This window comes from Callospermophilus lateralis, chromosome 10 (genome assembly GCF_048772815.1).
Source record: "Callospermophilus lateralis isolate mCalLat2 chromosome 10, mCalLat2.hap1, whole genome shotgun sequence".
Classification (NCBI taxonomy): domain Eukaryota; kingdom Metazoa; phylum Chordata; class Mammalia; order Rodentia; family Sciuridae; genus Callospermophilus; species Callospermophilus lateralis.
The window spans coordinates 86,233,247-86,248,937 of record NC_135314.1 but is presented as its reverse complement, the minus strand read 5'-3'; the positions used below and the strand labels follow the sequence as shown (position 1 = coordinate 86,248,937).

The window sequence follows — 15,691 nt, the reverse complement described above, 5'->3', positions numbered from 1 at the left end:
CCCAGTGCCTCACACATGCTAGGCAAGTGCTATGCCACTGAGCTACAACCCCAGCCCCAGCCAAAGGTATTTTTAATCATTATTTTCAGTGAAAGTGTTTACTGTTTATTAACAATAGTGTCCACATATGGTTCATTTCATATTCGTAAGTAATACTAAAAAGGTTATCTGAATTCCAAATACTAACTTATTGCCTTAGTTTTGGCGGTTCTATACCCTCTAAGATAAGCAGGGAATATTAACGCCTCTTTAGATGTCAGGATTTAATTTAATCTGAACTTTATGCTGGATTTGTAAAAAATCTTATAGGCGACAGACCTCTTTGACAATTTACATGCCATGTTAACCCTCGGACAACTGATAGGTCATTTGATCAAAAGCACAATTTCTTTATAAACCACTTAACATATATTTACTTTTGTATATAGATTATTATACAAGAAAAAACACATAGTAAATTAACAAGTCAGACATTTTAGACAGAACTTGACTTCTGAGCTTCAGCAAGATATGGAAACTTTTCTTGAAGACGTTTTTCTTTCTTTTTCTCTAAACTTTGCTTTCTTGCTTTGAGGCGGGCTTGTTTCTCAAGCCTCAATCTAGAATAATAAAAGCATAACAGTAATTTTATATGAAACTATTTCTTTGTTACTTAATACTATCAAAATATGTCCAAGTCAATTATATAAAAAAACCTTCGTCATGCCAGTCTCTGATTTGGTGTTTATATTATTAAACTTATAATAATCACTGTAAATCTGTACAAGTCAAGTCAAGTCTGGAGTAGACTAGGCCTGAAGTTCAATTCTAGTATGACTGGAAAACATTCTGACACTTGTAGGAATGCCCAAATTTTCAAATAGCACTCACCCTAACTTATCCTCTTCCCTATACACAGAATAAAATCATGCTAAAAGATGACACTTAACACTGATTAGACTTAACCTTTGAAGAGTTTGTCCCTGCACATTAGCATTCCAGAGCAGTACGCATTTGTGCCTCAAGAATATTTTGTTGATCTGTATGGCCACTTGGGAGTCATCGAAATTGAGGGGGGATGATAAGTTCATAGATGCCAAACCTCTACTGTACTGAAATTGATATTTTTATGGGATACTTTACTGATCAATATATAAGGGTTGATATAAAATACACGATAAGAGACACTTCTGGGTAAAGACAAAAATATACGTGTGTGTGTGTGTCTGTGTGTGTGTACATATACATACATATATATAGATATATACACACAGACTAAATTGTTGAAATATTACCCATTCATCAGTCTGATCCAATTAGATTTTGGCCATTTACAAAAACTCATCTGAGTGAAAGAAAGTTTTTCTATTAAGAGTGTTTTGAAGATTACATTCTTTGAAGGCTAAAAAAATTACTTTCAACCATAAAACCATGCTTTTAGATGTGGATCCAGTGTTTTTAATAAGCATTTTTTAAAAAAGCATTTTAAAAAATTGAAAAAATTATTTTTAATTATCAGGCGGTGGTTCTTGGGACTACCTCATTTCTCTATCGTAATATCAGTCTTATGTTCTCCCTATTCAACGATAAACTTACGTGAGAACTTGCTATGGAAAATACATGATCAACTTTCTGCAGGCTCGCATGATTTCATACATAATGCAACAGACTTCTCTCCCTAATCTTTGTTTTCATTAACCTTGTAATAACATGAGCTCATATTTTGTGCAACTGATTTATTTGGAGCTTGCATTTTAACATTACAGTTGGATTTTCCCATTTACTTATATACAGATAGATGGAAAAGCAATAGAACTTTTGATAGTATTGTTAACTATTGTTAACAGTGGCTGTTTCTGGATAGTGAGACTACATATGACTTTAATTTTCTTTTATTAACTAATCTTCCTATTTTTTTCCACAATGAATAGGTTACACTTTCATAATATAACAAAACAAAGTTTAATATATGTCAACTGATGTTAAAAATGCTGTTTCATTATGATTAAAGATATTTGTGCTTACCTCAGAAAATGATCCACGTAAGGCATTGCAAAGAATCGTTTCCTATTGTATTTTTTATTTAGGTACCAAGGTATAGGCCACTGCTTGAACTTGTGCCTGCCAATAAAACAAGTTACTTCTTTATAGAAAATACTTAACATATTTTCACTTTACTAATTTTCCAGATTTTCCTAATTCATGTCAAATAAATTAATCCAAATAAAAGTTTAAAAATAAATATTTTTTGGTTGTTTTAAAGCAGTACTGGGAATTGAATATAGAGCCTCAAGCATGGTAGATGAGTGCTCTACCACTGAGCTACATTCTGTCCCTAAGTTTTTAGTTGTTTTGACAAGTTCTCTTTTCTGTGTTGAATTAGATGGTTACAGACAGCACAGCTACTCTCCTATGGCTCCAAGCAGTCCATTAAAACAACTTGTCAAATGAGTAGGTGCATAGGGCTGGGGCTGTAGCTCAGTGGTAGAGTGCTTGCCTAGCATGCATGAGGCATTGGGTTGGATCCTCAGCACCACATAAAAACAAACAAAAGCATTCTGCTCATCTACAACTACAAAAAAATAAATAAATAAAAAGAAAATGAGTAGGTGCATAATATTGTGGTGGTGTTTCAAGAGCACAGTAAGGTCTAATAATCACCCAAAATGCCTTCTCCCCTTTGCTGTCCAATGTTTAAAATACTACTAAGAAAACTTCATTTTGGTTTCTCAACTCAAGTATAAGTACACACCAGAGGTCAGGTTTATTTGCCCTGGGCCAATTATTTACGACTCGGAGTCTTTCACAAAGTATGACAAAAATTCTGTATGTAGTAGAGAATAGGAGGCATAACCATTAACTTTTTCATAATTTGGCCTAGGGATTATTTTGACAGCAACAATAGCAAACTGAAACAGATTTATGTGACCCTGATTCCTCCAGAACTTTTTTTAAGTTGCAGGTTCTTAATGGGTAGAGAGGGCAGTGGTGTGTCCTGAAATTAGCTTCAAGAATCTTATAACTTGAAATGATATGTGTATATGTTTATGTTCCTGGATCAAGGATCCAGAGCTTTCAAAAAATTCTCAAAAGATCCCATGACAAAAGATAAGAATCAATGTTTGACCTGCAGTCCATATCCTAGTGTTGCAAAGAGGTCTGGGTCCTCTTCTTACATAAGATAAATCTCTGAAATGATCAGAGTTAATATTATTAAAAGATAGTGGACAGCAAATGAGGTATGGGATCTCCATTCTCATCTTAGATGATCACAATGTAATCTATGTACCAGATGATTCTTCCAAAGATGTCTCTTCTCCAAGCACCAGGTCTAGCTTTTTCCTGACCAGTCTGAAGAAGCCTTAATGCATCTTCTCTTTCCTGGACAACTTTATCTAATGCATCCATTGAATCAACCACCTAACAAGAAATCAGAAAAAAAGATTCAATTTCAGCACTCACCTCCAACAGAATTCCGAAGAAAAAGAATATATAAGACCAAGGATATATAAAATCTATGATGGGGGTCTGGGGTTGTGGCTCAGCGGTAGAGCGCTCACCTAGTACGTGTGAGGCACTGGTTTCGATCCTCAGCAGCACATATAAATAAATTAAATTAAGGTATTTGCCCAACTACAACTAAAAAATAGAAAATATGATGTTTTTATCAAGGAACCATTGTCAAATACTTCCTAAAATTCTTTTTGTACACAGATGTCTATAATACCACTTAAGTTTCATTTAAATAAAAATCTATTTAGCTCAGATTCCCATGTATTATTTTGTCTGGAGTGGGATACACTTGTATAAATTCCTTCTGGAGACCCAATTTAACTCAGGCTATTTCAAAACTCGGTGAACTACTATAGTTCACTACTTTATACTACTATAACTATAGTTATACTACAAAACATATTTTAGCCTGGACAGATCACTGTTTCCCTCCTATGCTCACACCATTTTGGTTGGCTTTGCAGCTGTTGCTATAACAGAGAAAGGAGTATCAGTCTATATCCTGATACTAGAGTAATTGCAAAGATTAACCAGAATACAAAAAGACACTATTAGAATGTCTACATTTTAAGATTTCTATTATGTGATTTCTAATGTACATAATATACTGGCAGAATAATAAGTGTTTAAAAATACCCATATACTGGGAGATAGTAAAGTCACAAGAGCCAAACTTGTTCATATTTCTAAATAATAAGTGCCATTTTTACATGGGTAGGTGTATCACCCTTGAGCATCACGACACATGTCAAATACTGCCTATATATATATTTGTTGCTTTTTTAAATTAGTTGCACATGAGAATACAATGATCTTGACATATCATACATTTGAATCAAATGGGGTATAATTTCTCATTTTTCTGAGTGTACAGGTTGCAGAATCACATTGGTTATACAAACATGTATATAAATACAGCAATACTAGAGTCTATTTTATTCTGCTGCCCTTCCTATCCCCCTTCCCCTCCCCTCCCATCACTTCTCTCTACCCAATCTAATATGACACATTTCTTATAAAAATCCTCAAAAAAGGATGATTCAATTATAAAGATAATCCCACAGTTTTCTATGAGACTTGAAAGAAATGAAAGCTACTCCTTCAGACAAATTACCTTCTAACCTGTTTGTTTAGCCAACAGCACTATTTTCAACTTCACTCGAGGCCTTAGAATAAATTTATGTTTTCTCAACTATATGAATTTCTACAAAATCTTTGCTAAAAGATGGGTAAGAAAAATCCTGTTATGAAGACAGACAAACTTAGGAGAAGGAAAGAAGCACACTGGTAAGAGCCTAATACAGACCTCTCAGATTCTTCAGGAATCTTAAGTAAATCTGGCTGTTGACTGACTGTATTAAAGAATCTGCCCAAACTACAGTAGGGCTTGAGGCTCCAAACTCAAATCTAATGAAATGAAAGTAAATGACTACCAAGTCCACAGAGTTAACATTCAAATGTTCATACCAGCAGTCAAGAAGGAGTATCAGAAGTATACGTTAAGCATCATGTCAATGTTCAAAAAGTTTTGGACTTTAATTTAGTGATGCTCAAAAAGTAAAGTTTATGCAATTATTCCCAAACCCAAAACACTCTAAAATCTGAGATATTTCAGGTTCCAATCATTTCCTAAATGATAAGCTTATCAATGAGTATCAGATACTCCTCATTCAAACAGTCAACTTCAAAGAAACTTCTTTTGTAGTTTATAAGTTTCCCAGAGCAAAGAGAGTCAGCTGAGAGAATATGAAAGCAATGAGGCAATGTCACAGTAATAGCCTATATTCCTACTTATAGTCAGAAATTAAATTTAGAGAGTAGCCCTTAAAAGTTTTCTGAGTCTAAAAATACACGTGTTCTGACACAACAAAGAGAAGCAGCACACATAGTCTGGGTCTTTTATCTCAATGTGTACTTAATTACTTTAGGCACAACCATAGTAAACTACTCTGCCATAATTCAAAGACTAGATTTAATAGTGTTTTATAAACAAAATTTGCTTGTAATATGTGATATTTTGTCCCAGTTATAATTCTCATGTTTCTCTTCTATCTTCCTAAACAGTTCCAAACTGTCAGTTTATATATTTTTTTTAAACCTCAGATTTTTTTAAACTATTTTTATTAGTTGTTGATGAAATTTTTTATTTTATTTATTTGTATGTGGTGCTGAGAATCAAACCCAGTGCCTCACACATGCTAGGCAAGCGCTTTGCCACTGAGCCACAACCCCAGCCCCGTCAGTTTATATCTTATAGAAAATATTTTTCAACTTTTTTTAAAAATCTTTTTTAGTTGTCAATGGACCTTTATTTTATTTGTTTATATGTGGTGCTAAGAATCAAATCCTGTGCCTCACACATGCTAGGCAAGTGCTCCATCATTGAGCCACAACCCCAGCCCCAATATTTTTAAATTTTGAGTAACAAAGTTTCCTTAGTATGTCTAAGAAACACTAAAAACTAAATAAATTTGAAGTTTGAAAAAAACTATAGTTACTTTCAGCTTAGATTAAGTAATTTTTATTATTTTGAATTCTACTAACTCAGAAAATACAGTACATATGACTTACTGAGCTGAAGTTCACCTTTGTAATACATGATTACTGCAGGGTGAGGGATAATCTGTTGCTGAAGTTCAAAGTTCTTACAATAGCATTATTTTAGCAAAAACATTTTCACCAAAAAAATAAAAGAATGTTATTTATCATCCTTACTTGTCAATGCACTTACAAGAGTCTATAAAATATAAACTTCCTTCACAGCAGAGTTAGCAAATATAGATGAACATAAGTGACTTTACTTTTTAAATTTTATATAGCAATGAGGGCACCTACCCTGCACATCTTATTCTCCAATTATATAAAAGAAATCAGTTTTTTTTTTTGTAAAGTGGCCAGTTCCAGGGCTGGGGTAGGTTAGTACCAAACAAATTCTCTGCGATGCCTTCTGTCCACTTGCTGGCATAAGGACACAACATCCATTTTGAAGGAATTAATATCAATTAAATATGGGATAAGGTTATTAAGGGATCATAACTCATTCAATAAAATTGGAATCCATGTCTCCCCACTAATGGTAATAAATGAAAAAAGACAAATGCAAAGATGAGAAAGCCTTCCCTTATAGAAGAAAGCCAACTGAAAAATGTAGAAAGCCCCAGGATTAGAGAACCACTACTTAGCAAATATAATAATAACTGATTCAGGTAAGAATCATCAATGGGGCTGGGGATGTGGGTCAAGCGGTAGCGCGCTCGCCTGGCATGCGTGCGGCCCGGGTTCGATCCTCAGCACCACATACAAATAAAGATGTTGTGTCTGCCGAAAACTAAAAAAAAAAAAAAGAATCATCAATCATCAATGGATACTAAAACTAGTGAGTGAACCTGAGAAGTAACAGGATATTTACATGATCTTAAAAGCATTTCCTAACAAGATATTTATTTAGATACAAAGAGAAAACAGTGGAGAAACCTAAAGGACACCACCTAATCCAAGTTATTATTGTTTTTTTAATCCAAGTTATTAAGGCTAACATCTTCATTAACAGAACAAATTAACATCCTGCCCCTCCTGATCTAATGTACTATGCAGAATCCAGTAGCACTTAATCCTATCATGAGGAATATCAGGTGAATCCAAATAGAGAGACTGGACTATATGCTTAATGTCAATGTCATATATGTTTTTTAATATTTTTGTTTAATAAGTTTCTTTAGTAGTATGTCACAAAACACAAGAACACTAGAAAGATTGAGACTCCAGATTAAACAGGACTAAGACATAAAACTGGAAAATGCATAATCCTGGATTTTATTGTTGTTTATTTTAAGGAGGATGTTGGGATATTTGATAAAATCTGTATAAGATTTATACATTATATAAGTTACATAATTATATAATGTTAAATTCCTGATTTAAAATTGTATATTTATATACACCGTTGAGCTTTTTTGAAATATATTGTTTTTATGGATTAAAGGGACATCATATATACAACTTATTCTCCAAGAGTTAAGACAATGTATAGAGAGGTGCAGGAGGTAGAGAAGGATAACAGAAATATGGTAAAATATTCACATGTGGAAAGTGGGTAAAGGGCATATAAGAATTCATTGTACTGTTTATGCAACTTTTATCTAAGACTAATATTATGTCAAAATAAAGTTAACAAAAATGTTATGTGGCTCAATTTTCACTAAGCCAGGAAACCTTCTCCATAATTAGGATAAATAACTGAGGTTTTATTCCATACTTTCTTTGATTTTCTCCAAGGATACTATGTCCTTCCCTCTTGAAGTCAGTGTGCCAATCATGGCTGGGACAGGTGGGAAAAGGAAACTAATTAAAGTTAGGCACAAGACTAAAATTGTTAAAAAACCAAGTTCTGTTTCCATGACAGAAGAATCAATAACATTTGGCCTTGAAAGCAATCTAGGAAAATAAACTTATAAATCTAACTAAATAAAATGTAAAATTTCTACATGGAATATACACATTTTAAACACAGAAAAAAAGGAGGCAGATCTACATATACTGATATAGAAAGAAATCCACAGGTAGGTGAAAAGTCCAAGTTTCAGGAGGTACTATGCAGTATAACCAAATTTGTGTACATAAAAATAATTAGACACACTTCTACAAATATAGACTAATTTGGAGGATAAATAAGAAACACCTAAAATTTATTATTCCTGGGAGTGCAGTAGGAATACAAAAGATTTTTCTCTTAATAATAACAAAAATCTAAGAAGATAACTAATCTTTTCACAACCACATGAATATATATAACACCACTAAACTGTACACTTAATAATGGTTAAGATGGCAAATTTTATGTTATGTGTTTTTTATCCTAGTAAAATAAATACATTTTAAAAAACTGTTCTAATTAGTGAGAAAGTGGCTGAACCAGAGGTGGAAATGTATAGTGGTATAGCTACTTTATTTTTTTATTTCTTGGGGTGCTGAGAATTGAACCCAGAGCCTCAGGCCAGACCACGCCTGTGGTCTAACACTGTGCAGCTGCTTCAGAATTCAACTGTTTCTTACAATGTTACAGAGGTTTACCATATGACCCAGCAATTTCACTCCTATGTATCTTCTTAAGAGAATTAAAAATATATATCCGCCCATATGTTGGGGTTGCAGGTAGGATTGGGGAGTGAATAGAGATGGGCATGAGTTTTACTTTCAGAGTGACAGAAATATTCTAAAATACAATATCTGTGATGGTTGCACTCCGTCAGTTTACTAAAAATCAAACAAGAATAGAAAAAAATATGTCTTATTTGACAAGAAATACAGGACCTATATACTCACTCCTTTTAGCTTTTATCCTGCACTTGACTGTCAAGCTTCCCACAAGCCTTACCTTTTTTTGTTTGTTTGTTTTTAATATCTTTATTTTGTTTATTTTTTTAATGTGGTGCTGAGGATCAAACCTAGTGTGTCACACATGCAAGACAAGCACTCTACCGCTGAACCACATCCTCAGCCCCAAGTCTTACCTTTTCTAACCGCTCTGGACTTGGCATTGGCAATCTCTGCCTCTTAGCCTCCTGCTCGAGAGTTAGAAGCATGTTTCTTTCTTTCAGTAGGACATACCTGTATCAAGGAACACAAAAACTATGATGCTGTTCTATGGTGGTTGTGATTTCTGACACCAAATTTAATGATCTATGCTTGAAAGTCCTTTAGAAATTTCAATGCATAAAATATTGTGATTAATCTTTTATACAGAGCTATATCTTTGCTTATTCATTTGTTCACAAAATCTTCCAAGTACCACGTTAAATGACAGAAGAGTAAGAAAAAGCCTAAAATATAGTCTCTTTAGTCTAAGTAGACAGAGAAGGAAAAAAGGATATAAGAAACATTTACTGAGTACCTGTTATAAGTTAGGCAGCATGTTAAGCATTTTATATACAGTATTTCATTTCATTCTCAAAACAACCTTCTTTTTTTTTTTTTTTTTTGATACTGAGGATTGAACCCAGGGGTGCACTGAGCCACACACCCTCACTTTTTTATATTTCATTTAGAGACAGGGTCTCACCGAGTTGATAAGTTGTTGAGACTGGCTTTGAACTTGACATCCTCCTATCTCAGCCTCCTGAGCCACTGGGATTACAGGTCCAAGTTACCCCGAAGGCCTCAAAACAACTTTTTGAGGTTCATGACTATGCCCCCTCTTCTCCCTTCCTAAATGAAGTATCTTAAGTTTGAGAGAAAAAAAGCATATTCTGGGTCACATAGCTAACTTTGCATTCAAATATTTTGGGTCACACAGTGACTTCTACATTCAAATCTAGAGCTGTGTGCAAAACCCATTCTATGTATTTTAATTAATTTTTATTGGTGTATTACAGTTATATATAGTGGGATTATTGAGACATATTTATACATATATATATATAAATATTTATAAATAAATATTTATACATATATATATATAAAACATAATTTGGTCAATTCCATTCTCTAGTATCTCCTTTGATCTCCTCTCCTCTGTCCACCTGGTTCCTTTCCTACAATCTAATGGTCTCCCTTCTATTCTCATTAGAGTTCCCCCATTCCATATATACTTTTTAAACACACTCTATTGTTAATAAGATACCTCTTCTGGCTATAACAAAGAGGAAAAGGCTTCACAGAAAAGATAGGATTTGTTAGGGTGGAAAGGAGAGCAAAGGAACCAAAATCAAAGGTACTAAAGCAGATGAGCTAAGATGAGGGGAAGGTTTTGTGACTATATCTGTTTATGAAACAAGTCACTGTCAGTTCATCATTTTTTTTTTTTAAGAGAGAGTGAGAGAGGAGAGAGAGAGAGAGAACTTTAATATTTATTTTTTTTAGTTATCGGCAGATACATCTTTTGTTTGTATGTGGTGCTGAGGATCGAACCTGGGCCGCACGCATGCCAGGCGAGCGCGCTACGGCTTGAGCCACATCCCCAGCCCCTCAGTTCATCATTGAGACTCACATCTGTAATCCCAGTGACTTGGAAGGCGGAGGCAACAGGATCACAAGTTCAAGGACAGCCTCAGAAATTCAGCAAGTCCCTGAGCAACTTAATGAGACCTTGTCTCAATACAAAAAGTTAAAAGGGCTTGGGATGCAGCTTAGGGGCAAAGCATCCCTGGATTTAATTCTTAGTAACTCCCAATCCCCCCGCCAAAAAAATCAAAGTTGGAAGAAAATAAATGAAATGTGGAGGGAGCTAAAAATAAGATAAAGAAATTGGGGTACACCATACTATGGATATAGATAATAGGGGGGAAGTGAGGCACAAGATTGTTTGGTGTCAGCCTCAGTCAATATTGAAATAGCCCTACCTATCCCTTTGCTGCTAAACCACAATAACAGTGCTTAAACCACTTATTTTTATATAGTAAATATATAGTATTAGTGGTTTTTATAAGCACTTTAAAGGCCTCTTAGAGTGCCTAGGTAGATAAAATTTATGAATTAAGTGTGTTGAGTGAAAGGACAACACGGAGGATAAAGAATGGTGGTATGCACTGTTCCATCTAGAAGACACAGAAGGGACTCTTGCTGCACAGACCAGTCAGTTGTTGTCATGTAGGAATGCAGGGACAATGTTGCCAGCTCACATATCTGATCAATCAAAAGAAATCAGGAATCTATTTTTTATGTGATATTTCCCAATTTTAAAAGCAACTACAGCTAAAACAAAACACTTCTGGGTTAAACACTGTCAATTTAAAAGGTAACCTTTTCTTAAATTCTCTGAACCCTCTCAAATTCATTAGGAGTACCTGCCAGAAAAATTTACCTAAATTCCCAGTTAAATGCTCCCTCTAGCACAAAACCCCAAGCAAATAGGCTAAAGAAGCCAGACCATTACTATTTAAAACAAAACAAAACAAAACAAAAAGTAGTGGAAAGAAGAGAAGTCTAAATGTGATGAACTATTTCCCTTTTCATTTTATTAGTTTACTGAAAATGCTATTATAAAGGTATTAGTATGACTGGTAGCAGTTACAGTAAAATTTTTAAAACCCCAACTATTTGAGACCTGTCTTCATATAATCTACTCTCTGTCACATTTATAAAATCTCCCATGATCTTATATATCATATATGTCATTCAGAGTACTGTAAGACAAATCACTACTCAATTTCTTACATCAGATAGATATATCCCACTATTATACTGTAACTGTTTCAAACACCAAGATATTAGTGTACTTACCAAAGTTTATGTAAATCTTCATTACTTTTGTTCCTTAACTGCTGACAAGTCCATGCAGCTCCTATTAAAATGACAAATTTATAACATGAAATAATATTTCTAGCTATGTCCTTGGCAAATTGCTTATCTCTCTAAACCTGTTTCCTTACTGTAAAATACACAATAACATTGTTACATACCATTATTAGACAGCAATAGGAAAATAACAGTAATATCACTGGCAATAACATTCAGAAATTTCATTTTATTTATTTATTTGTTTGTTTTGGGTATTGCCAGTTTCATTTATTTATTTATTTTAAGACAGGGTCTCACTGAGTTGCTTAGGGCCTCACTAAGCTGAGGCTAGCCTTAAACTTGTGATCCTCCTGTCTCAGTCTCCCATGTTGCTGGGATTACAGACTTGCACCACCATGTCTGGCCTCAGAAAGTTTTAGGCATCAGTATCAAATGTATTTTTGGACCCTAATATTAAAACATTTTATGTAATTACAAATTAATTTTTTATTATTACTAAAAAATGGAGTCTAAAATAAGCCTTAAACTTCACTTAAGTTAACAGAAAAACAAGGAAGTGTCCTCAAAGTAGAAAATCTTAATTGATGGTTGCATATTAGCCAGCAATCTCTGGTACACAATTTGAGAAAGCAGTCATATTAGTTTAGCTTGAAATGCTGGAGAAGGCACTGCATGTGTCACAGCTTCTGGGCAAACGTCAGCTGTCCAGTGTTCACACGCTTGTGGGATGAAGATTTTTCAATGTAAAATTCGATGTTAGAGACTGAGTTAACAGAGAAGAAGATGATTTGTAAATTTTTGTCTGTTGATCATATTTCATTTGCAGAGGCATCGGGAATTTAGTGTTGCCAAATATGGAAATAAAATTTGCACTAAAAGTAAATAAAACACAAAGCCCCTCCTCCACGTCCATAAAAAAAAACCAAAAACCTTCACTTAATTAATACTTCGAATCTACTCCTTTTCTAAACCTTTTGCTAACCTACTAAGGAATTATTAACTGTATTATTTTGATGACCTTTTAATTTTCTCTGGTAGACAGTCCAAAGGAAATGAAAGGAAACATCTAACTAATTCTTAAACTGGATAAATAATTCTAGAATAATAGAGGGTTCAATAAATACATTTAATATTGACCAATCCAAATATCTCACCAGATTTTACTTTTTCTTCTCCCCAATTCTTTGGATCATCAAAAAATTCTTCCAGTCCTTTCCTTGACAATGTGGTATGAAGGAATTTACACTGGTAAAAGGATGTGACATTTGGTACATTCTTAGGTAACAAACTAAGAAAAAACCTGCAACATAACAAATAAAAACAGATGATTAAAGTTTTGCAATATTTGGATTTTATAAGCAATAAAATGAATCTTTTCCACACTACAATGTTAAAAAACCTATCTGGGGGCTGGGGTTATGGCTCAAGCGGTAACACGCTCGCCTGGCATGCTTGAGGCACTGGGTTCGACCCTCAGCACCACATAAAAATAAAATAAAGATGTTTTGTTCACCGAAAACTGAAAAATAAATATTTCTTAAAAAATTCTCTCTCTTCTCTCTCTTTAAAAACAAAACAATCAAACAAACAAAAACCTATCTGGGAATTCAGCACCATAAGCAGTAAACTTTTAAGATACTTCAGAAAGTATTTTTGATACTGCATTATACAAGTTCCTACCCAAGAATTTCACAGATAATATATTTAAACAATTTTATGTTAAGGTAACATTTTTAGGTCTTTTCTCCTTTGTGGTGAGTCTTTCAGTAAATAAAAACATTTTAAAGGGTGACTTTGGAACATGTATCAAGGATTCAAAGTTCTTCCTCCTTTAACTCAGTGATTCTTTTAGCAATATTAACTAAATAAATGACCATACTTGGGAATTTACAAATTAAAATATCTACTAGAATATGTACAGGGGGTTTAGCTCAGTGGAAAAGCACTTGCTTAGTTCACATAAGGCCTTGGGTTCCATCCCCAATACTAGAAAAAATAAAATAGACTAAAGACAAATAAAGTATTATATATGATATCAAAACATGAATAATTACAGAAATATGCAAATATGTAGAATGGTTAAAAAATAATTGTGCATCTGCATGATAAACTATTAGTAATTTTAAAAGAATATTTAATAAGCTGGGAATATAATTTAAAAAGAAACTAGTATCTCAAGTGTTGTTTTTCTACTAAGAATAAATACTTAACTTGGATCCACTCATGAGAAAACAATTAGATAAATCAATCTAAAAAAGCTAACCATCAAAAATATCAGTATGAAAGAGGAAAAAAAGAAAATGTTTTGAATCAAAGAAGACTTAAAGGACATGGCAATTTATGCTATAAATGATCTTTCATTGGATCCTAAATAAAAAATTTAAAAAATTAATTTGGACAATTTAAATTTGGACCATAATAACAGTTGTTACTATAGATAACAGTAGTATAATAATGACAATACATTCTATATTTCCTGTGATCATTGCGGTAATGCAGTATGTTTGTTTCTTAGAGGATATATGCCAAAGTACCATGATATCTGAAATATGACATACGTCAAATCGTTCAGAATAAAAAGAGCATATATAGAGTAAAAAAAAAAGTGACAAAATGTTATTAACAAAGGTGAAGAGTAAGTATATGGTTATTCTTTGAATTACTCCAACGACTTTTCTGTTGGTTTGATTTGTTTTAAGAAAAAAAAAATAGGGAAAACAATGGTAGTAAACAAAACTGTGTATATGTAAATATGATCCTAACTTTATTTTAAAATCATACAAATGCATATCTATGCAAAGTTAAAAACAATAGATGCAAATCTGCTCATCTCTGAGTAGCAGAACTGTAGTTGGTTTTTATTTTCTTCTTCATAATGCTTTACTTAATTTTCCCAAAAGTGTCTGTAAACAAGCAGATATTCATTTCATAATAATGCACAATACTAAAATTTTGTTTCGTTTTTAAGGAAAAAGAATGAAGAAGAGATAATTGATCCAAATTTGCCACCCAAATCACGTCAGTTTTTGAATCTCTACAAAATTTCACAAAAATTGCTTATTTCTGAGGTTTGTGTAAATATTTACAGCAGCACATAACAGATGCTCAACTGTGCATTCAACAACAAATGCATTGTTTCCTTAAAAAAACAAAAACTAATATACTCTATAAAAATCAACTGCTTAAACCCAAATGTTAATAAAAGAGAAGAAACTGGACACTCTAAAGTAAAAAAAAAGATTGGTCTATCCAGAAGACAAGTAGTTTTTCCACCCTTAGATTAAGGAACACCACTTGTGGGACGTTCCTTTCTCAACCTTGTAGGGTGACTCTCCATTCATTTGGCTAGTTTCATTATTTAATATTTGCCGAGGGATCTCATTGTGACAGAATCTTAACATGGAAAGACCCCTTCTTCTTTATACATTCAAAGCTGACACAGCATTCAATGCCCATAGCAAAAAGCCCTTCAGTTGTTTTTCCCAACCAACCCGCCCCAAGAGGATGCTTCTGTACCTCTAGATTTACTTTAACAAACTCATATCTACAAGCACCATTACTACCTGGTCCACAGCAGGCAGCGATAAAATGAGAGAAAAAGGGAAATGTCAGAGGTAAGCTTCTCATCCCCAGGTCCCACTCTTCACGGAGGTCTAGCCAGCCTTTCGCTCCCTGATCTGTTCTCGGCATCTGGGCAACTAAACAAAAGCAAAAGTTGGAACAATGGACAAATATATTCCTCACATCACTTACTCTGTGCTAGCGGGGGCCTTTGGAGTTATTAACGACCCAGAAACCTTCAGCGCAGCCGGGACTCTTCTACAAATAATGGCTAACCTGGCCGCAGCCATGTTTTCGCATAATTAAGTAGCCGTGTTTCCGCCCAAAATGTCGTCACTTCCCTTATCTCAAACTGACCAATGAGGGGAACAGGAATAGGCTTTTGCCCTTATTCAACATGGCC

General features: G+C 33.8%; 1 protein-coding gene across 1 annotated transcript; it reads right to left on the bottom strand.

The window, feature by feature from the left end:
* Positions 1 to 79: 79 nt before the first annotated feature.
* On the bottom strand, positions 80 to 15,595 carry Mrpl47 (mitochondrial ribosomal protein L47). Its single transcript, XM_076867392.2, has 7 exons — positions 15,481 to 15,595; positions 12,882 to 13,027; positions 11,710 to 11,770; positions 9,003 to 9,099; positions 3,269 to 3,399; positions 2,005 to 2,100; positions 80 to 599 (listed from the first exon to the last, which is right to left on the bottom strand). Exons 1-7 carry the CDS (start codon positions 15,576 to 15,578, stop codon positions 476 to 478), a joined length of 753 nt encoding a protein of 250 aa, XP_076723507.2. The 5' UTR covers positions 15,579 to 15,595; the 3' UTR covers positions 80 to 475.
* Between the last annotated feature and the right edge of the window lie 96 nt (positions 15,596 to 15,691).

Bases quoted from the DNA above. Each gene is read 5' to 3' on its own strand.
- Mrpl47 (XM_076867392.2), bottom strand. From the start codon at position 15,578: ATGGCTGCGGCCAGGTTAGCCATTATTTGTAGAAGAGTCCCGGCTGCG. The intron at 9,100-11,709 runs GTAAGTACACTA...TCCTTGATACAG, and splicing joins GAAGATTTACATAAACTTTG to GTATGTCCTACTGAAAGAAA. The intron at 2,101-3,268 runs GTACATAGATTA...TTTTATTGGCAG, and splicing joins ATCTTTGGAAGAATCATCTG to GCACAAGTTCAAGCAGTGGC.